Genomic DNA, 21996 nt, shown 5'->3' with positions numbered 1-21996 from the left:
CGGTGTACAAAGCGTGCATGCTCAGTGCGAGCAAAACACCGACCGAATGATCCCTGCCCACTGTGCCAAGGTGAGCGGCACTGTCCCCTAATGTAGTCGAGGTGCAATTGCACGTTATTCTAGGACAGTAAAAAAAATAAAAAAAATCAAAATAAAAAAGCATGTTCCCGGAGGCCAAACGCGCCCCCCCTGACGGAGACTCCTGGACCACTGGGGGGGGGGGGGGGGGGGCGCCCCACTATTTGAGAACCACTGCCCTACGTGAACAAGACGCTAATTTAATCTTCATGGACGACATCGAGGTCACATCATCAGGGAACGGCTGTTGGAAACTGGTGTACCTCAAATGGAATGGCCTGCACTTTCTCCAGACTTGAATCATATTGCAAACCACCGGGATCAGCTTAGTCACCGTGCAGAGGCTCAAAACTCTGCAACCCAGAATCTCAACGACCCTTCAAGAAGAGTGGGATGCCAAGCCTCACCAGACAATAAGTTGTCTTGTGAACAGCATGACACGTCATCGTCAAGCTGTAATTAATGCTCAAGGGCCTATGACGAATTATTGAGACGTTGAAATTTTTTGTTGTGGTGTCCCCACCATTGTCGTTAACTTTTGATTCAGTGAAGTGTTTGAGATGAAATCACCAGTGCATCCGTCTACTTAAATGTCCGACTTTCATGATATGAGACTGTAGCAGGAACTTTTTGTTTTCCATAAATTTCACATGAAAGTGAAATATCCCCAACATTTTGGGTGAGTGCGTGTGCGTGTGCGTGTGCATGTGTGTGCGTGTGTGTGTGTGTATACATACACAGTGATATTTCGCTTTCAGGTAAAATTTATGGAAAGTCGGACATTTAAGGAGAAGAAAAAACAATCACCATTGTGTGTGTGTGTATACACAAACGCACGTGCACACACACACACACACACACACACACACACACACACACACACACCAGAGGAACCGAGTAGCTCAGAAGGGATCGCCAGTTCCACATGTCTTAAAACACATTTTTACTGTCTGGCTTTCAACTCAGCATGAGACTCGGCATTGTCTTCGCGTTTTATGCTGTCTGCTGTATTTATATTGTTTTTTTCATTGTCTTTGCTATTGTATGACTAGTTTTGCATGTAGAGCGCTTTGTATGCAAAAATGGCTGTTTTAAAGTGCTCGCTAAATAAAGTTGAGTTGAGTTTGGTAAGTGGAAGATGTACGTTTGGCTGATGATTGTTGATAAGGCAGCAGGCGGTGGCAATTTGATGTCAAACCCAGCAAGCATGATCGCGTCTATGAACACAAACAGCCGGATGTCTGAACTGAGGTCACATTCAAGCAACTAAATTGTGCAGAAGAAAAAATATCTTTATTATTTAAATTGAACGTAGGTGGCAAGGGTTGGAATCTTGCAATTACTCATCAACGGCCACACAATGATTCTTACTATTAGGACTGAATGCTTTTCTTTTCTTTCGGAATAAAAACAACTCTCTTTGGCCCGGGGTGACATGTCCAGCGAGCCCAGGGTGTGGACCGGATGTTGGTCCCACTGCTGGTCCAGGTGGGTGTGTTTCTGACCAGTAACAGGTTTTCTGTGTGAGCAAGGTGTTGGTCCAGGTGGGTCATGATCATCCGGAGTAACTGCGGTTGGCGAGGCAGGTCTTGGTGGCGACCTAGATGGTGGTTCAGATTTGAAAAGGTCGTGTTCCAGATTGATTTATTTTCATCCGGAGGAAAAGATGGTCCAGGTTGGCAGTGTGCTTGTCCAGGTGGGTTGTTTTTATCTGGAGTATTTGGTGATGGCAAGGATTATTCTGGTGGTGGTGCAGTGGGGACAAGTCATCTACCCCATTGAGAATTTGGTGTCCAGGTGAATTGTTTTTATCAAGGAAAAAAGGTGGCTGCACTGGTGGCTGCACTGATGGCTGATATTTATGAATTCTGATACGAAAGAAAATTTGGATCAGGTGGTGGTGGCATTGGCCCATGTGGCTAATATGGTGGTGGACCAGGTGGCCAAGATGGATATGGACCAGGTGGCCAAGGTCGTGGTGGCCAAGGTGGTCGTTGCCCATGGTTAAAGGGAGGCCAATATGGATAATTTATTGGTGGCCCAGGAGGACCTGGTGGTCCAGGTGGTCCTGGTGCACTAGGTGGTCCTGGTGGTCCAGGTGGTCCATATGGACCTGGTGGTCCAGGTGGTCCATTTTGTCCTGGTGGCCCACCTGGTCCAGGTGGTCCTGGTGGTCCATCGGGTCCAGGTGGTCCTGGGTGCCCATCAAGTCCAGGTGGACCAGGTGGCCCATTTGGCCCTGGTGGACCATCTGGTCCAGGTGGTCCTGGGTGGCCATCTGGCCCTGGTGGACCACCTGGTCCAGGTGGTCCTGGTGGTCCATCTGGCCCTGGTGGGCCAAATTGTCCGGTTGGTCCTGGTGGACCAGGTGGCCCTGGTGGCCCAGGTGGTCCTCTTCTAAATGGCCTAAAACCTGAATTTGATGGCAGTTGTCTCTTTATTTTAGCAGAAAGACTGCTGGTTCCTGTGAAAAAAGAGTTGACACCTTAGTGACATGGCGACTTTTCACTTACTCTCTGACTTGATTGTTGAGAGATTGATGACTTACCAAATAGCACAAGGGCAACAGTGAACACTTTGAGAATGCTCATTGTGGCTGATGATGTCCTAAAAAGACAGTGAAAAGGGACGGTAAACGTAAATCGAGAGAAGGTCCATCGGGTGAACATGAAAGGAGAACTGGCTGCTTGGACACACTCAGTTTGGTGAGCCCCAGGTCCCATGCCATGCCACGAGACACCTCGACTGCGACTGGGAAGAAGAGTCATAACTCCCTTCTCATCTTAATGTAGACATTGGACGGAATTCTCATACTTACTTACACCACTACTTTTCGGGAAATATTTTTTTTTTCTGGTCATTGACGAACATGGTGCCAGCAACAAACATGCACTTCAAATTCCACGGTCACACAGAGCCTTGCCGTGCAAAAGCCTTTGTCTTCACAATCTATTTGTTGCCAAGGGTTTGCACTGTAGAACACAGTGGACGTCTAGCATTTTTGCGTCCCCTCACTTATTTGGAGATTATTTGTTTCAAATTTCAGAGACTTTTTTTGTGGGAGTGGGACCATCCCCCATTTGTTGTGGAAAATACTGAATGGCAGTACATCACAACTTTTTCAAGATTGTTTTGGGTTAACCAGTGGACAATAAAAGGTTGATTCTACCTTTCTTGCGGGTGTTTTTCTGTCGTAATCAGCAGGAGAACACAGCGAAGTAGACTGGACATAAACCACACACTTGAGGTGTCATTGTCTCCTATTGCCCCGAGATGGGACTGTCTGATTGCAGAAAATCAAGCTCGGGGCTGTGGTGAGTCGTCATTTTCATGCACTTTGAATTTGCATTGTATCGTATTTTGAAGGCATTAAACATTACCAGAGCGATAAGAGTGTTGCGACAAGATTAGACGCTCCTTGTGTTTATTATTATATTTCGAAAACACCACAGTTTTCATGCAGCTCATCCCATATTATTTTGTTGTATTAATCCGCCACACCTTAAATGCCGGTCCCTGAAAATATTGTCAGACTTAAACCGGTCCGTGGGGCCAAAAAGGTTGGGGACCCCTGCTGTCGAACACAGTGGAATCCAGCATTTTTTTCGCGTCCCCTCACTTATTTGGAGATTATTTGTTTCAAATTTCAGAGACTTTTTTCGTGGGACCATCCCCTCTTTGAAGTGGAAAATACTTATTGGCAGTATATCACCAATTTTTTTCAAGAATGTTTTGGGTTAACCAGTGGACAATAAAAGGTTGATTCCACCTTCTAGCGTTTTTTTGTTCTTAAGTAATCAGCAGGAGAACACAGCAAAATTTTCCAAAATTCATCCACTTCTCACAAAATTTGGAGAAAAATAGCTTTTTGTAAAAACAAATATGTCAAAAAGAACAGACTTCAATGATAATAATTTTGCTTCACTGACTCGAACATCTGAACAGTGTCTCCATTCTAAAACAACTTTTCTGAACTTAGAAACAGTGACCAAACTCCTCAAGAAAGTGTGTGTGTGTGTGTGTGTGTGTGTGTGTGTGTGTGTGTGTGTGTGTGTGACACGAAGCAATTGTCACAAAACAACAATATGTTTCTAGTAATATCGCTTGTAACATTCCTTTGATATGTGACTTTTTAAATTCTATTTTTGCTGTAAAAAAATTCAAGGGGAATCTAAGTTTTGTTTTTGAAGCACCATCCATAGTCTCAACAGCATGATAACTTTGGCCTACTCTTGTGCATTTCATGCATCCGCAAGTGCGGAGAGACTTTTAGTTTTTCCCCCCCAAGGTCTGAACTCTACTGTGCTTCCCTCCGGCTTGCCAAAGATGAATTGCAACGTTGCTTTTTTGTGCAAGTGTCAGGATAATGAGGCTGACAAAGTGGAGCATATCACCCCAGCAAGCTTTGTCACGAGGAGAGATTTTTTTTTTTTCTTGCACCGACTCAAAGACATTAAGAATGTCATTGATGGATCACTTGGGTCCAAAACATGTTTCAGTGTTCGCCATATAAACCGGAAAAACAAAATTCATCAAAAGACTTTGTTATTTGTTGGGAGGATGACGTCAGCCCCAAGTGTGACTGTTTTCAAGTCCAAGTTAAAAACTATGCTCTTATAAAGGGATCTTTATCAAGTTTTATTTTTTTATAATAATTACATACAGCTGTAAAAAATATGTTTCTTCCACTATCTAAGTAATTTTAGTACTCTGTCTTTTGTCTCTGGGCTTTGTTTTAAGTGTCTTTAGTTCTTTTATTTTTAAATGCTTTTAAATGTTGAAATTCTGCGTTGTAGCAATCATTGCCCATCATTCCAAAAGTAATGAAAGCATTTTTCTTCATGCAGCATTACGGAAATGTTACACCTTTGATCCAAATAAAAAAATATGCATTGTTCCAATGTACAAATATGGTTTGCATGAAGGAAACACTAAATAATGTCTCACGCATTCATTCAAAATATTAGACCAGGGATTGGCAACTGGTGGCCCGCGGGTCTTTGAGCGGCCTCTTGATTAACTTTCATCCATCCATTTTCTGATCCGCTTTATCCTCACAGGTGTTGCGGGGGGTGCTGGAGCCTATCCCAGCTGTCTTTAGTCATCCGGCAGGGTACACCCTGAACTGGTCGTCAGCCAATCGCAGGGCACACAAGAGACAAACAACCATCCGCGCCCTCACTAACACCTACGGACAATTTGGAGTGTTCCATTAACCTGCCACGCATGTCTTTACAATGCGGGAGGAAATCGGAAAACCCGGAGAAAACCCACGCAGGCATGGGGAGAACATGCAATCTCCACACAGGAAGGTTGCAGTCAGAATCGAACCTTGCACCGCTGCACTGCTGGGAGGCCAACACGCTAACCAGTTGACCATTGAGACGCCCTGATTAATTTAAATCAATCAATAAATTACAAGAATATTTGTAATATTTAAAAAAAAATGCATGACATGGATTCTTACACCGAATACTGGTTTGCTTTTCACCCGTTTCGTGCCATCCTTGAAAGATAATTTTCATACATGTTTATTTTTATATCCTTTGTGCTGGAATTTAAAAAAAATAATTTTAGATGGTTAATTTTTGAATGTTCAAACGTTCTTAAGGATGGATATTTTCCGACTTCACTGAGAAATGTATAATGAAATATGTTGAGAGCACATATTTTGCAGGTATGCACCTTTTGCCCGTACTTAAAACATTTTTGTGATATGTTTGGTTTGGAAGTGTGTGATACAATGAAACCTGAGTCAAAATGAATATTTATCCCTTGAGTGTACAAAGCGCAAATCCAAACATGTTCAACGTGAATGTTGTGTTCCCTGAAAACACTTCAGGATGGCGATAGTACTCACCACACACACTCAAGTTTGCTCTTGGAAACCCTCTCAGGCCTTGTGTGGTTGACAGTCCTGGTTCTGTCTCTCTTCTGTCGCCTCACAGTCGTTGCCAGAGAGCTTAAATCACTTGTCCAGCCACCATTAAGGTGGTGCCCTTGTTAAGGTGAATTATTTAATTTATTCTCTTTTGTTTTCACACAATTACAGTAAGTGGTTTCTATTCAGTGGGTATTGCCAAGCGGTATTTCTTTAATATGATGCCAAGCTGGAAGGCATCAGTTAATTGATTCATTTTCAAATGAGAAGAGCACACAAAAGGTCACCACCGCTGGAATCTAATGCGCTGGTACGTGGAAACATAACAGCTGGAAACATGTTTATTTTTTTTTTTTAATCAGTCAAGCAACAAGGAGCTGTGTGGTGTCATTGATGAAAGGTAATGTGGCTTTGCAAAGAGAACAAACCAGTTTGTCTCCTCTGAAGTAGTCAGTTGCCTATGTTGCCTTGCAGCTGCAAATGAAAGGGTCAACTTCCGCTGTACGCCCATCGGAAAGGTCACACCGTCACTAGGTGAGGCTTGAATAGATATTTCCTTTTGTTCTTACGCAGGTTCAAATGCTGGTGTCTTTGAGGCTGGTCTTGCCGTGCGACATTTGTTCTTCATACTTGCATGGTTTAATTCATCAATTAGCAGAGTTGACATTTGTCCCTCATACATACAGAATGTAATTGACTGGTGTCAAACTAAAGGTCCGGGGGCCAAATGTGGACTGCCGCATCACTATATGTGCCGCTTCATTTTCAAACATTTTGAGATATTGCAATTTTAGGTCACCAATTCCCATCGTAAAATAAATGTTTTCATATTTGAACAAAATGCTGGCCTCTTATTTAAAAATCTTATTAAAGTTTCTCATTAATTTATTGTGTATACTGCTGGAATTGACACCTCATGAGTCACAGTTTGGTGAATAGGTTTTTAAAAAATCTATCCTATTCGTCATTCTACATGTGTGGGTGTTATTTGTGCAAATTCTTTACCAATCTAAAGTGCTGAAAATGGTTGTTGTCTTTGAGGATGCAATGTTTATGGTTGAACAAACATGCCATTTGTGGAGTCTCTTGAAAAGTGGCTCTGGAGGAAGTTTTTCGCCCAACACCAGCAGTATACAGTACAACATCATGCGATTCTTCATTTACTTCTGTTCAAAGTCATAAACCTTCCGACGGAAACCATTACTATGAGGTGGCCCACGACAACAATGAGTTCGACACCTCTGCTGTCATTTATCTTTTACCAGAGTCAGTGAGAAGAGAATGCAACAGGCATCTGCCATCAGCAGATTTTTGAACACCCCTGTCTGTTTGCCACGTTGACTTTTTCTCGTGAGCAAGGCCGGCGTAACTGACCTCAGTGAAATCAGCCTGATAAATGTCCATCCATCCATTTTCTGTTCTGCTTTATCCTCACAAGGGTCACGGGGGGGTGGGGGGGGGAGCCTATCCCAGCCGTCTTTGGGCTGTAGGCTGGGGACACCCTGGATTGGTTGCCAGCCAATTGCAGGGCACACAGAGACGAACAACCATTCACGCTCACAGTCACACCTAGGGACAATTTAGACTCAAAATTTTAGAGTGTTTAATAAGCCTGCCATGCATGTTTTTGGAATGTGGGAGGAAACCGGAGTGCCCGGTGAAAACACACACAGGCATGAGGAGAACGTGCAAACTCCACAAATTGAGGCGGGAGCTGGAATTGAAACTGTTACTCCTGCACTGGGAGGTCGACACGCGAACCACTGGACTACCGGGCGGCCTGGTAAATGTGACCAGAAAAAAAAAAAAAATACATTTTAATGAAGGACAGTAAGGCTTTGCAAAATGGACAAAGCCGTTTCTCTTCCGAGGATTTCCAACTCATCGGATGATCAGTGGTGCTGCCAGAAAATATTGAACATGTATTTCCAAATTATTATCATTGTTGTTATTATTATTGTATCATGTTGTAACATTCAAGACCACATTTTGAAGATCTTGAGTTTGTCCTATACACATTTCCAAATGTCTTGGTCTTGTCTTGTTTTCAGACTCTCTGCAATCAGGTTTCCTTCAAGACCTGTTCAGATCCGCAGTAATGCTGATGTGGCCAGCCTGGCCACACACCCAACACCCTGGAGGGCCCCAGTGATATAGGGCACTGCTGCATGGTGACTGTGGTGCACTAGCGCGGATAAACTCGGTCAACTCATTCGCCCATGCTAGTTTCTCTAGGCTTTAGTTCACCGGTGTGGTAGCATGCACAGCACAGTTCTCCTGGGGTAATGGCCCGGATTAACTGGTCCCTGGTCTACTCACTCTGCACATTAGTTGGCATATGGGCAAATACACACCTTGATACATTTTCAATATGATCAGCCAATCCACGGATTGGCTTATCAGCCTGTTTGTGCCTATTAGACAGCTCTTAGTGAAGAATTTTGGCCTCGATGAATTGTTCCAAACACCGCTATAGGGGAACAACTAAAGCTGTTTCTTCTGTCTCTTTCATCTGGGCTATACAGAAACTAGGAGGACAAAGTTTCCTCCACAAGGCACATGGCCAGCTGTTGGGCCTTATTCCTCTCAGACCAGCCACTCGCGCTTAGCAAAAGTTCAAATTGGCATGGAAAGCCTTGCAGACTGTTTTACCAGAATATTTTGGCATCTTGACATGCTGTTGGCTACATCGGGGCGTGCCATCACAATTGCACTCCCCACATTGCACTCCAATGAGCAAACCCAGCAAAAAATGCCAGTCTGCTGAAACCAGTGTAGCATTGCAAAAGTAATCAGGTCAAGTGGCGAGCAAGAAACACACTTAACAAAGATTCCAGTCAATCGCAACCATGTCAAGACAACAACAGTGCGAACCAAATCCATAGCTTAGAGTCGGTCTACTCTCCCCTCACCCCTGCCCTCTCACGTTCTCACTCCTGCTGCCTTTACGGCCTCTCCAGACGATTGGAAACCACAAAAATTGTGAATTATATCCAAGCGTTGTTTTCAACACCAATCAATCTTGATCATTTTTATGTCTTTCAATATCCTTTTATTTTCAATATTTTTACATTTATCAAAGTGTAAGTGCCCTAAGAAAACATCTGTTGTCATTTGGAATGAATGAAAAGAGAGAGGGCCAAGGGTGTAGAACAAGGAGCCTGGATTGAGGAGTAATGATGCAGGTGTGAGTGGTGAGGATGGAGAAGCAAGGAGCTGAGTTAACAAGTGAAAAACAAGGGGTGACGAATAAGTTTAACTCACTGGAACTCTTAGTATGATTGGTGGTATGCAAAGTAATCAAACAGCAAAGATTGGGTTGAGTATTTTACTGATAAACAAGGACCAGTGAATTTGCCACTATAAGCGATGAGAGGGAAATGCAATAGAGTTGAGATTGGAGGCTGTTCAAGGGAACACCAGTGACAGAGCAGATGGCGGCATGGAATATTACAATAGTTGTGCTCCAGATCACACTACAACAGGAATTCTTTCCCCCAGACCAAGACTTTTGGAAGCTGAAACCCAGTCAAGACCAAGAGCCAGACAAGCCAGAACTGTGACAAGACCAAGACGAGACATTGATTTGAAAAAAAATATCAAGGTTGAAGAGTTAAGAGCATTCTAGCTTTAATTTTAATTCAGGCCAGAGTAGTAACTGCTGCAAGGTCCGGATTGTTTTTGTAGAAATTCTTCTTCTTCTTATTTTTATTATTATCAACCGGCGCGGTGTTTGACTGGTGAGCATATTCGCCTCAGTGGAGAGGTGCGAGTTTCGATTCCAGGCCCTGGCCTTCCTTTGTGCAGTTTACATGTTCTCCGCGTGCCTGCGTGGGTTTTCTCCAGGTCCTCCTGTTTCCTCCCACATTCCAAAAACACACACCGTAGGTTAATCAAACAATCTAAATGGTCCCTCTGTGTGATTGTGAGTGCAAATGGTTGTTTGACCTTATGTGTCCTGCTGTTAACCAGTTCAGGGTGTACCCCACCAACTGACCAAAGACAGTGTCAGGTCTCGCAGGCAACCATACCCAACCAAGACAAACTTGAAAACACGAGAGAGACTCGGAGTCAAGCAGAGTTGTCTTTTAACTTGTGCACAAGGAGAGTGAATAAGTGTAATCCATTACAATCTCCGAACAGTTCTGGAAACACTTCACTGGTCTCCCCACTTTTATTGTCCTAGGGAGTGTCTGACTAGAGAAACTTCTAAAAGGGGTGGGGAAACACAATGTATTCCTAGATAATTGGAGGAATCGTGCTGACGGTTGGTTTGTGATAGCAGCTGTGGATGTGTCATGGGCGCGCCGTCCTGAGGCTGGTGTCTTATCTTCAAGGCTGAGAAGAGAAAGAAGCTGGTCTCGTCAAGATGACATACTACTTTGTTTGCACACCCCGTCCGTAAATGAAGTCCTTGCAGGGTCACACTCGGAATTTGATTATACATCAGTGGTGGGCAATTCCAGTCATGGAGGGTCACTATCTTTTTTACATTGTCTGATAGACCACAGCGTTGATTTGTCTGGAGGAGTATAAACCATGGTTTTTCGATATGTCGCAAACAAGGAGGGGAAAAGGAAGTATACTATACGCATGCACATGTTTTATTTCTGTATTATTACGAACGTATTGCACGGCCGCAGAAACTGCCATGTGAATGCAAGTGGGGCTGCACTGGGGTGAACATGCTTCTCTTTATTAAGCAGCTTCATACGTGTGAACACTCCACAAAATTTACGCCGGTGTCAGATATATCGCGACAAAATACATCGGCACAGCACTGATGCAAATGTGTGCCACGTGAACACCCCTTAAGACCACAGACAAGTGAGGCTAAGGGCTTCCTCCTTTTATTCATGCTGTTTACTGAGTCACTCCCCTGAACGCTTCCGACGGGTTGGTTTCTTCACCGGGTTGAGACAACTAAATTGGGGAAAAGCGATAATGCAAAGACAACCCAAAAGAAGCTAATGCTGTTTCCTTGCTTTGTTCAGTCAAATACAGTCGCGAAATACGAATGCCAACGGAGCTGCGTAAGTTTCAAGAAAAATCTAGAAGTGCACAAAGAAACATTATCGACTCAAGTGGGCATGGGGGCTTAAAACAGAGAAATTAAGAGGAGAATTGAAATCCTGGAAGAGAGACTGACCACAACGGAAAACAGAGTGAGTTTCACAGAAGACAAGGGAATGCAACATGAAAGACGGCGAGCTTACCTTGCTGAGGAAGGAAGCTATCGTACCAGCGAAACAAGACGAGTTGGAAAATAGAATACGCAGAAAGAACATCACACTGTATGGAATTGAACAGAGCTGAAAAGGAAAAGAGCCACCCCTGTTTACCTATTGGATGGCGAGGCGCAATGTGGCTGCTTCTGACTCACAAGGCCATTAATTTAACAAAGAAAAAAAGTCACTTCAATCTTTATATTTCTTCCTCATCATTGTTCTCTTCTCCAACCTGTGTTCCTAAAGGAACAATTAAGGAACTCAGTCAACTTTGCAGATCCTGTCCAAATTGAGATTTTTTTTTGTGTCCACATGAGCTCATCTTTTATTAGACACTGAAATATATATGTACAGTCTTTGCACACTGTAACCGTTTACGTCACTGTCCTTACCCCTGAATCGTAATCGTAATGCACCTCTCTGTCCAGTGACATTAACCACAGTGGTGAGACACAGACGAATTAAAGGGATGTCTTTCCTTATTTAACTGGGGCTTCATTCCATCCCATTTTAGCAACAAACACTTCTTGAAGGCACTCACGCTTATAACTGAGCACACCTGCTCCACACACACTTTTACCAAGAACCGCTGCTTTCCCTTCCGGGTCTTCCCCCGCCAGTCTCTACGTCCCACCTGCCAGTCACGGTGCAGTCTGTCACTCATATTTATTTATTTTTTGATTATTTTTACAGCATTGCGCCTCTTGCTTGTCATAAAGCATCAGTCTAATAAAACATGCTATTCGGTCCCCTGTAAAACAATTAAAGCCAGACATTTTTATTAATTTATAAAACTCATCCAGATGCCTGGACAGCATATGAATGAGTGGACGAGTTTTTGGTGGTGGCAGTGTTACAGTGTGGGCAGGTGTGTCCAGTCTCTACAGAACTGCCTTCCACTTTGTAAATGGTACAGTCATAATCCCATACTACCTGAATAACATTGTTCATCCCGTGATTGTGCCACGACATGAACAAGACGCTAATTTAATCTTCATGGACGACAAGCTCCAGCTCATCGAGGTCACATCATCAGGGAACGGCTGTTGAAGACTGGTGTACCTCAAATGGAATGGCCTGCACTTTCTCTAGAATTGAATCAGATTGCAAACCACCAGGATCAGCTGAGTCACCGTGCAGAGTCTTGAAAATCTGCACCCCAGGATCTCAATGACCCTTCAAGAAGAGTGGGATGCCAAGCCTCACCAGACAATAAGTTGTCTTTTGAACAGCACAACACGTCATCGTCAAGCTGTAATTGATGCTCAAGGGCACATGACGAATTATTGAGACGTTGACATTTTTTTGTTGTGGTGTCCCCACCATTGTTGTTAACTTTTGATTCAGTAAAGTGTTTGAGATGAAAAAATCACCAGTGAATTCTGCTATTTAAATGTCCTACTTTCATGATATGAGACCACTGTACCAGGAACTTTTTTATGTTTTCCATAAATTTCACCTGAAAGTGAAATATCCCCAACATTTTGTGTGAGTGCGTGTGTGTGTGTGTGTGTGTGTGTGTGTGTGTGTATGTGTGTGTGTGTGTGTGTGTGTATCCACAGTGATATTTTGCTTTCCGGTTAAATATATGCACACACACTCACACATGCACACGCACTCACACACACACACACACACACACACACACACACACACAAACACACACACACACACACACACACACACACACACACACACACACACACACACACACACACCAGCGGTACCGAGGAGCTTAGAAGGCATCGCCAGTTCCACATGTCTGAAAACACAATTTTATTGTCTGGCTTTCAACTCAGCATGAGACTCTGCATTGTCTTTGCCTTTTATGCTGTGTGCTATATTTGTATTGTTTGTTTTCACTGCCTTTGGTATTGTGTGACTAATTTGCACGTAGAGTACTTTGTATGCAACAATGGCTGTTTTAAAGTGCTCGCTAAATATAATCTCCCACCCAAACCATCTCATCAGACAGCCCCACAACGACAAAGACGACCTGTCCCATCTCCTTATCCGATCTTTCCCTAATCGTCCCGCTGTCACATCAGTACAGTGACTGGGCGGCCGAATCACCCTGTCGAAGTTGTTTATCCCCACACTAGAGATAAGATCTGTCCTAAAAAATCGAGCCCGACCCGACCGGGCCCGAGGGTATTAAAGCCCGACCCGGCCCGAGCCCGATCACTTAGCTTGATTTGCAGGCCCGAGCCCAAAGCAAACCCGACATTTCATATTTTATTTGTGAGTATTTTTGGTAGACATTCACATAAACACGCCCCCTACTGTATGCCTGCTGGCCGCGTGAGAAGCATGGTCCTAGTGTCCGCCACAATATTTATTTAAAAAAAAAAAGTCAGCGAGAGAGAAGCCTGATTTTTTTTCGGGTCGGGTCGGGCTCGGACTCGGGCGGCACGATCTTACCTCTACCCCACACCACCACCACAAACTGCTCTGGCGGTTTGGGGGAAAGGTGATATGGTCTGTGTGACCCGTCAATAGCTATTGTTTACTTGTCCAACGTCTGCGCCACAATTAAATGTAAACAATATACAATTGCTACATGCTATTACATTATCAAAATACGTTTTGGCTTAGCCTTCTTAGTAATTTTTGGTGGAATATCTTCCCATTGAGTGCAATTTTTGTTCACTGTAGTATTTGAGGTTAAGCTAATCATGCATTCCGGTGTCATTTCAGATGGAGGTGCAACTACTCTTAATAGAGGTTGTAATCCTAGGCAAACAACCCAATCTGCCTTGTCTTGAAATATCCTTTCAACTGAGCGATCAGATTCATTAGTTCTGTTGTTGTTTTGGGGTCAATAGTTACTCTGATGCAATTGTTTTATGCCCATTTAATAATCCATGGAGTTGGTGATTATGGAGATGACATGCTTCTATTTACTCTTTACTCTTTACTGAGTGACCTAAATGCCCCCGACGGGTTGGTTTCTTCACTGGGTTGAGACAACTAAATTGGCGAAAAGCGATAATGCAAAGACAACCCAAAGGCAGCTTATGCTGGATGTTTGCTTGCCTCAGTCAAATGACGGGAGCGAGATGCTAATGCGAACGGAGCTGTGTAAGTTTCGAAAACAATCTAGAAGTGCACAAAGAGACATTATGGAGTCTCAAGTGCGCACGGGGGCTTGCGTCAGAGAAATTAAGAGGAGAATCGACATACTGGAGGAGAGACTGACCACAACAGAAAACAGAGTGAGTTTCGCAGAAGTCAAGGGAATGCAACATGAAAGACGGTGAACTTACCTTGCTGAGAAAGGAAGCTATTGTACCAGCGAAGCAAGACGAGTTGGAAAATAGAATATGCAGAAAGAACATCAGACTGTGCAATTGAACAGAGCTGAAATTAACAAAAGATCATATCGTTCATTACTGACTTTTTCAATACGGCAATTGTGTTGCCTGAAGAGTTGGACATTTGGAATGAAAGAGCTCACCGTGCCACTGAGATCAATAATAGTTCATTTTTTTTGGATTTTAGTGTCAAACAAGTGCTTCTGCAGGCATTTAAGCAATGGAATGTGGAGTTTCAAGGGAAGAAAGTTGTTGAGCTATGAACTTGTGACACCTATGAGTGAAACACAAGTGACCTAATTACAGAGATTGACCCAAACAATTTTATATCCGTTGCTACGGCAGCATGGATTTCGAACCCCGCTCCCATCGATCCATTTGACTAATCTACATTCTCTGCCAAACAGGGATCGCCACCCGGACCCCGCGCTGCACCTACCCGTCTTCCAAAATCAAAAGGTGGTGGAATATGCTTCTATATCAACGAGGAATGGTTCACTGTCACGAAGATCAACACACACTGCAGCGCAGACTCGGAATAGCTTTTTCTAAATGGTAAGCCATTCTATTAAGTACGTGAGTTCTCCTCTTTTATATTCGCGGATGTTACATCCCACCACAAGCCAATGCAAACACAGCGCTGCAAACGCTGGCTGACCAATGACACAAACATGAGCTCAATGATCCAGAGTCACCCCTTATCATTTTGGGTGATGAGAGCGCAACTTAATCATGAATCTCCCAGATAATAAGGTGACCATATTTTGGCCTCTAAAAAGAGGACATTCATTCCAGCCTCGAGATGCAGAAGTGATACTCAAAGATGGTATACCTTGTAACATTTATATATTTAAAGGTAGGGCTGCATGATATTGGGAAAACATGCTAAATGGGATATGAGTGTTGCAAATTGTAATATTGATATCTCTGCGATATTTAACACGATATTTCTCTCTCTCTCTCTCTCTCTCTCTCTCTCTCTCTCTCTCTCTCTCTGTTTAATAATTGGATGGCGAGGCGCATTGTGGTTGCATCTGACTCACAAGGCCATTAATTTAACAAAGAAAAAAAGTCACTTCAATCTTTATATTTCTTCCTCATCATTGTTCTCTTCTCCAACCTGTGTTCCTAAAGGAACAATTAAGGAACTCAGTCAACTTTGCAGATCCTGTCCTCATCGAGAATTTTTTTTGTGTGTCCACATGAGCTCACCTTTTATGAGACACTGAAATATATACATACAGGCTTTGCACACTGTAACCGTTTTCGTCACTGTCTTCACCCCCGAATCGTAATCGTAACGCACCTCTCGAATCAGTGACATCAACCTGAGTGGTGAGACACAGACGAATTAAAGGGATGTCTTTCCTTATTTAACTGGGGCTTCATTCCATCCCATTTTAGCAACAAACACTTCTCGATGGCACTCACGCTTGTGACTGAGCGCACCTGCTCCACACACACTTTTCCCAAGTACCACTACTTTCCCTTCCGGGTCTTCCCCCACCAGTCTCTACGTCCCACATGCCGGTCATGGTGCAGTCTGCCACTCATATTTATTGAATTATTTATCATTTTTATATCTTGTCACAAAGCATCACTCAAATAAAACATGTTATTTGGTCCCGTGTAAAAGAATTAAAGCAAGACATTTTCATTAATTTATAAAACTCATCCTGATGCCTGGACAGGATATGAACAGGTGGACGAGCTTTTGGTGGTGGCGGTGTTACAGTGTAGACAGGTGTGTCCAGTCGATAAAGAACTGCCTTGCACTTTGTGAATGGTTGTTTTAAAGTGCTCTCGAAATAAAGTTGAGTTGAGTTTGGTAAGTGGAAGATGTATGTTTGGTTGATGAATGTTGATAAAGTAGCAGGCGGTTGCTATTTGATGCCAAACCCAGCAAGCATGATCGCGCCTGTGAACACAAAGGGCCGAATGTCTGAGTTGAGGTCACATTTAAGCAACTAAATTGTGCAGAAGAAAAAATATCTTTATTATTTAAATTGAATGCAGGTGGCAAGGGTTGGAATCTTGCAATTACTCATTAACGGCCACACAATGATTGTTACCATTAGGACTGAATGCTTGTCTTTTCTTTGGGTATAAAAACAACTCTCTTTGGTCCGGGGTGACATGTCCAGCGAGCCCAGGGTGTGGACCGGATGTCGGTCCCACTACTGGTCCAGGTAGGTGTGTTTCTGACCAGTAACAGGTTGTCTGGGTGAGCAAGGTGTTGGTCCAGGTGGGTCATGATCATCCGGAGTAACTGCGGTTGGTGAGGCATGTCTTGGTCTCCACCAAGACGGTGGTTCAGGTTTGAAAAGGTCATGTTCCAGATTGATTTATTTTCATCTGGAGTAAAAGATGGTTCAGGTTGGCAGTGTGCTTGTCCAGGTGGGTTGCTTTTATCTGGAGTATTAGGTGATGGCAAGGGTTGTTCTGGTGGTGGTGCAGGGGGTACAAGTCATGGGGTAGGTTGAGAATTTAGTGTCCAGATTGGTGTTTTTTTTTTTTTTTAATCAAGGAACACAGGTGGCTGCACTGATGGCTGATATTTATGAATTCTGATACGAAAGAAAATTTGGATCAGGTGGTGGTGGCAGTGGCCCATGTGGCTAATATGGTGGTGGACCAGGTGGCCAAGATGGATATGGACCAGGTGGCCAAGGTCGTGGTGGCCAAGGTGGTCGTTGCCCATGGTTAAAGGGAGGCCAATATGGATAATTTATTGGTGGCCCAGGAGGACCTGGTGGTCCAGGTGGTCCAGATGGTCCTGGTGGTCCAGGTGGTCCATGAGGTCCTGGTGGACCACCTGGTCCAGGTGGTCCTGGTGGCCCATCGGGTCCAGGTGGTCCTGCGGGCCCATCTAGTCCAGGTGGTCCAGGTGGCCCATTTGGCCCTGGTGGACCATCTGGTCCAGGTGGTCCTGGGTGGCCATCTAGCCCTGGTGGACCACCTGGTCCAGGTGGTCCTGGTGGACCATCTGGTCCTGGTGGGCCATGTGGTCCGGTTGGTCCTGGTGGACCAGGTGGCCCTGGTGGCCCAGGTGGTCCTGTTCCAAATGGAGTAAAACCTGCATTTGATGGCAGTTGTCTCTTGATTTTATCAGAAAGACTGCTGGTTCCTGTGAAAAAAAGAGTTGACATCTTTGTTTCATGATGACTTTTCACTGACTCTGTTACTTGGTCGTTGAGAGTTTGATGACTTACCAAATAGCACAAGGGCAACAGTGAGTACCTTGAGAATGCTCATTGTGGCTGATGATGTCCTAAAAAGACAGTGAAAAGGGACATTAAACGTACATCGAGAGAGGGTCCATCGGGTGATCATGAAGGGAGAACTGGCTACTTGGGCACTGTCAGTATTATATGGCCCAGGTCCCATGCCATGCCACGAGACACCTGGACTGCGACAGGGAAGAAGAGTCATAACTCCCTGCTAATCTTAATGTCGCCATTGGACGGAATTCTCATATTTCCTTACACCACTACGTTTCAAGAAAAAAAAAATTCTAGCATTGACGAACATGGTGCCAGCACCAAACATCCACTTCAAATTCCACGGTCACACAGAGCCTCACCGTGCAAAAGCCTTTGTCTTCACAATGTATTTGTGAACAAAGGTTTGCACTGTAGAACACAGTGAGATCCAGCATTTCCGCGTCTCGTCACTTATTTGGAGATATTTGTTTCAAATTTCAAATCCTTTTTTCGTGGGGCCATCCCACAATTGTTGTGGAAAATGCTTATTGGCAGTATATCACCAGTTTTTCAAGAATGTTTTGGGTTAACCAGTGGACAATAAAAGGTTGATTCTACCTTTCTAGCGTTTTTTGTTCTTTAGTAATCAGCAGGAGAAGACAGTAAAATTTTACAAAATTCATCCACTTTTCACAAACTTTGGAGAAAAAAAGCTTTTTATGAAACAAACGTCAAAAAGAACAGACCTCAGTGCTAATATTTTTGCTTCACAGACTCGAAATCTGAACAGTGTCTCCATTCGAAAACAACTTGTCTTAACTTCAAAACAGTGACCAAACTCCGAAAGAAAGTGTGTGTGTGTGTGTGTGTGTGTGTGTGTGTGTGTGTGTGTGTGTGTGTGTGTGTGTGAGACATGAAGCAATTGTCACATAACAATGTTTCTAGTAATATTGCTTGTCACATTCCTTTGGTATGTGACTTTTTAAATTCTATTTTTGCTGTAAAAAAGTCAGCGGCAATGTAAGTTTTGTTTTTTGTTTAGTTATGAACCACCATTCATAGTCTCAACAGCGTGAGAACTTTGGTCGACTCTTGTGCATGTCATCCATCCGCAAGTACGGACAGACTTTAAGTTTTTTTCCCCCCCAAGGTCTGAACTCTAATTGAACCTTGCACCTCTGCACTGCTGGGGGGCCGACGCGCAAACCAGTTGACCATTGGGCCGCCCTGATTAATTTAAATTAATAAATAAATCACAACAATATTTTGAGATATTTGTGGAAAAATGCATGACAGGGATTCTTAGACTGAATACTGGTTTGCTTTTCACCAGTTTCATGCCATCCTTGAATGGTAATTTTTATACATGTTTATTTTATATATCCCTTTGTGCTGGAATAAAAAATAAATCATCTTACATGGTTAATTTTTGATTGTTCAAACGTTCTTGAAGGATGGATATTTTACGACTTCACTGAGAAATGTATTATGAAATGTGTTGATAGCACATATTTTGCAGGTATGCACCTTTTGTCCGGAATTACAACATTTTTGTCATATGTTTGGTTTGGAAGTGTGTGATACAATGAAACCTGAGTCAAAATGAATATTTATCCCTTGAGTGTACAAAGCGCAACCCCAAACATGTTCAACGTGAACGTTGTGTTCCCTGAAAACACTTCAGGATGGCGATAGTACTCACCACACACACTCAAGTTTGCTCTTGGAAACCCTCTCAGGCCTTGTGTGGTTGACAGTCCTGGTTCTGTCTCTCTTCTGTCGCCTCACAGTCGTTGCCAGAGAGCTTAAATCACTTGTCCAGCCACCATTAAGGTGGTGCCCTTGTTAAGGTGAATTATTTAATTTATTCTCTTTTGTTTTCACACAATTACAGTAAGTGGTTTCTATTCAGTGGGTATTGCCAAGTGGTATTTCTTTGACATGATGCCAAGCTGTCAGGCATCAGTTAATTGAATCATTTTCAAATGAGTAGAGGACACAATAGGTCACCACCGCTGGAATCTTATGCGCAGGTACGTGGAGTCGTAACATGTCTTCAAACAGCTGGAAACATGTTTATTGTATTTGTTTTAAATCAGCCAAGCAACAAGGAGCTGTGTGGTGTCATTGATGAAAGGTAATGTGGCTTTGCAAAGAGAACAAACCAGTTTGTCTCCTCTGAAGTAGTCAGTTGCCTATGTTGCCTTGCAGCTGCAAATGAAAGAGGCAACTTCCGCTGTACGCCCATCGGAAAGGTCACACCGTCACTAGGTGAGGCTTGAATAGATATTTCCTTTTGTTCTTAAGCAGGTTCAAATGCTGGTGTCTTTTAGGCTGGTCTTGCCGCGCGACATTTGTTCTTCATACTTGCATGGTTTAATTAATCAATTAGCAGAGTTGACATTTGTCCCTCATACTTACAGAATGTAATTGACCGGTGTCAAACTAAAAGTCCGGAGGCCAGATGTGGACTGCCACATCACTATCTGTGCCACTTCATTTTTAAACATTTTGAGATGTTGCAAGAATTTTTATGTCACCAATTCCCATTGTAAAATAAATGTTTTTATGTTTGAACATACTGGTGGCCTCTTATTTAAAAATCTTATTTAAGTTTCTCATTAATTTTTTGTGTATATTTTTGGCATTGACACCTCATGAGTCACACTTTGGTAAATAGGTTTAAAAAAATCTATATATTCGACGTTCTACACGGGTGGGTGTTATTTCTGCAAATTATTTACCAATTAAAGTGCTGAAAATTGTTGCTGTCTTTGAAGATGCAATGTTGATGGTTGAACAAACATGCCATTTGTGGGGTCTCTTGAAAAGTGACTGGAGAAAGTTTTCGGCCCAACACCAGCGATATATAACATCATGTGATTATTAATTTACTTCTGTTCATATACCTTCCGACGGAAACCATGACTGCGAGGTGGCCCACGACAGCAATGAGTTTGACACCTCTGCTGTCATTTATCTTTTACCAGAGTCAGTAAGAAGAGAATGCAACAGGCATCTGCCATCAGCAGATTTTTGAACACCCCTTTCTGTTTGCCACGTTGACTTTTTCTTGTGAGCAAGGCCGGCGTAACTGGCCTCAGTGAAATCAGCCTGGTAAATGTCCATCCATCCATTTTCTGATCCGCTTTATCCTCACAAGGGTCGCGGGGGGTGCCGGAGCCTATCCCAGCCGTCTTTGGGCTGTAGGCTGGGGACATCCTGGATTGGAATTGAAACTGTTACCTCTGCACTGGGAGGTCGACATGCTAACCACTGGACTACCGGGCGGCCTGGTAAATGTGATCAGAAAAATAAAAGAAATACATTTTGATGAAGTACATTGTGGCTTTTCAAAAAAGACAAAGCCGTTTCTCTTCCGGGGATTTCCAACTCAATGGATGAGATTATCAGGGGTGCTGCCAGAAAATATTGAACATGTATTTCAAAATTATTATCATTGTTGTTATTATTATTGTGTCATGTTGCAACATTCAAGACCGCATTTTGAAGATCTTGAGTTTGTCCTGTACACTACTTCCAAATGTCTTGGTCTTGTCTTGGTTTCAGACTCTCTGGAATCAGGTTTCCTTCAAGGCCGGTTAGGACCCGCAGTGATGCTGATGTGGCCAGACTGGCCACACACTCAAAACACTGGAGGGCCCCAGCGAGAAAGGGCACTGCTGCATGGTGACTGTGGGGCGCTAGCGCGGATAAACTCAGTCAACTCATCCGCCCATGCTGGTTTTTCTAGGCTTTAGTTCACTGGTGTTGCAGATTGCACAGCACAGTTCTCCTGGGGTAATGGCCCGGATTAACTGGTCCCTGGTCTACTCACTCTGCACATTAGTTGGCATATGGGCAAATACACACCTTGGTACATTTTCAATATGATGAGCCAAGACACGGATTGGCTCATCAGCCTGTTTGTGCCTATTAGACAGCTGTAAGTGAAGAATATTGGCCTCATTGAATTGTTCAAAACGCCGCTATAGGGGACTAACTAAAGCTGTTTTTCCTGTCTCTTTCATCTGGGCCATGCAGTAACAAGGAGGACAAAGCTTCCTCCACAAAGCACGTGGCCAACTGCCGGGCCTTATTCCTCTCAGACCAGCCAGTCGCGCATACCAAAAGTTCAAAGTGGCATGGAAAGCCTTGCAGTCTGTTTTACCAGAATATTTTGGCATCTTGACATGCTGTTGACTACATCAGGGGTGCCATCACAATTGTACTCCCACATTGCAATCCAATGAGCAAACCTAGCAACAAATGCCAGTCTGCTGAAACCAGTG

The 21996-nt window shown here is 43.5% G+C and overlaps 1 protein-coding gene and 1 long non-coding RNA gene across 2 annotated transcripts in view; one reads left to right on the top strand and one right to left on the bottom strand.

Annotated features, from left to right (window-relative positions):
- The window catches only part of LOC109527581 (collagen alpha-1(I) chain-like), a 77599-nt gene extending 58074 nt beyond the window's left edge, over positions 1–19525 (bottom strand). The window contains exons 1-3 of the mRNA XM_019889593.1: positions 19407–19525; positions 17714–17772; positions 2357–2542 (exon numbers count right to left, since the gene is read on the bottom strand). Coding sequence (XP_019745152.1) covers positions 2357–2542; positions 17714–17756 — 229 coding nt within the window. The 5' untranslated portion in view covers positions 17757–17772; positions 19407–19525. The remainder of the gene's footprint in view (positions 1–2356; positions 2543–17713; positions 17773–19406) is intronic.
- Positions 1952–2172, top strand: LOC109527588 (uncharacterized). The gene is made up of 2 exons (XR_002170547.1): positions 1952–2008; positions 2066–2172. It is a non-coding gene; the product is annotated as an uncharacterized LOC109527588 (long non-coding RNA).
- Positions 19526–21996: the final 2471 nt, after the last annotated feature.

The sequence above is a fragment of the Hippocampus comes genome, unplaced genomic scaffold (assembly GCF_001891065.2).
Source record: "Hippocampus comes isolate QL1 unplaced genomic scaffold, H_comes_QL1_v1.1 scaffold15, whole genome shotgun sequence".
In the NCBI taxonomy this organism is placed as follows: Eukaryota; Metazoa; Chordata; class Actinopteri; order Syngnathiformes; family Syngnathidae; genus Hippocampus; species Hippocampus comes.
This window is presented reverse-complemented; position numbering and strand designations above follow the sequence as displayed.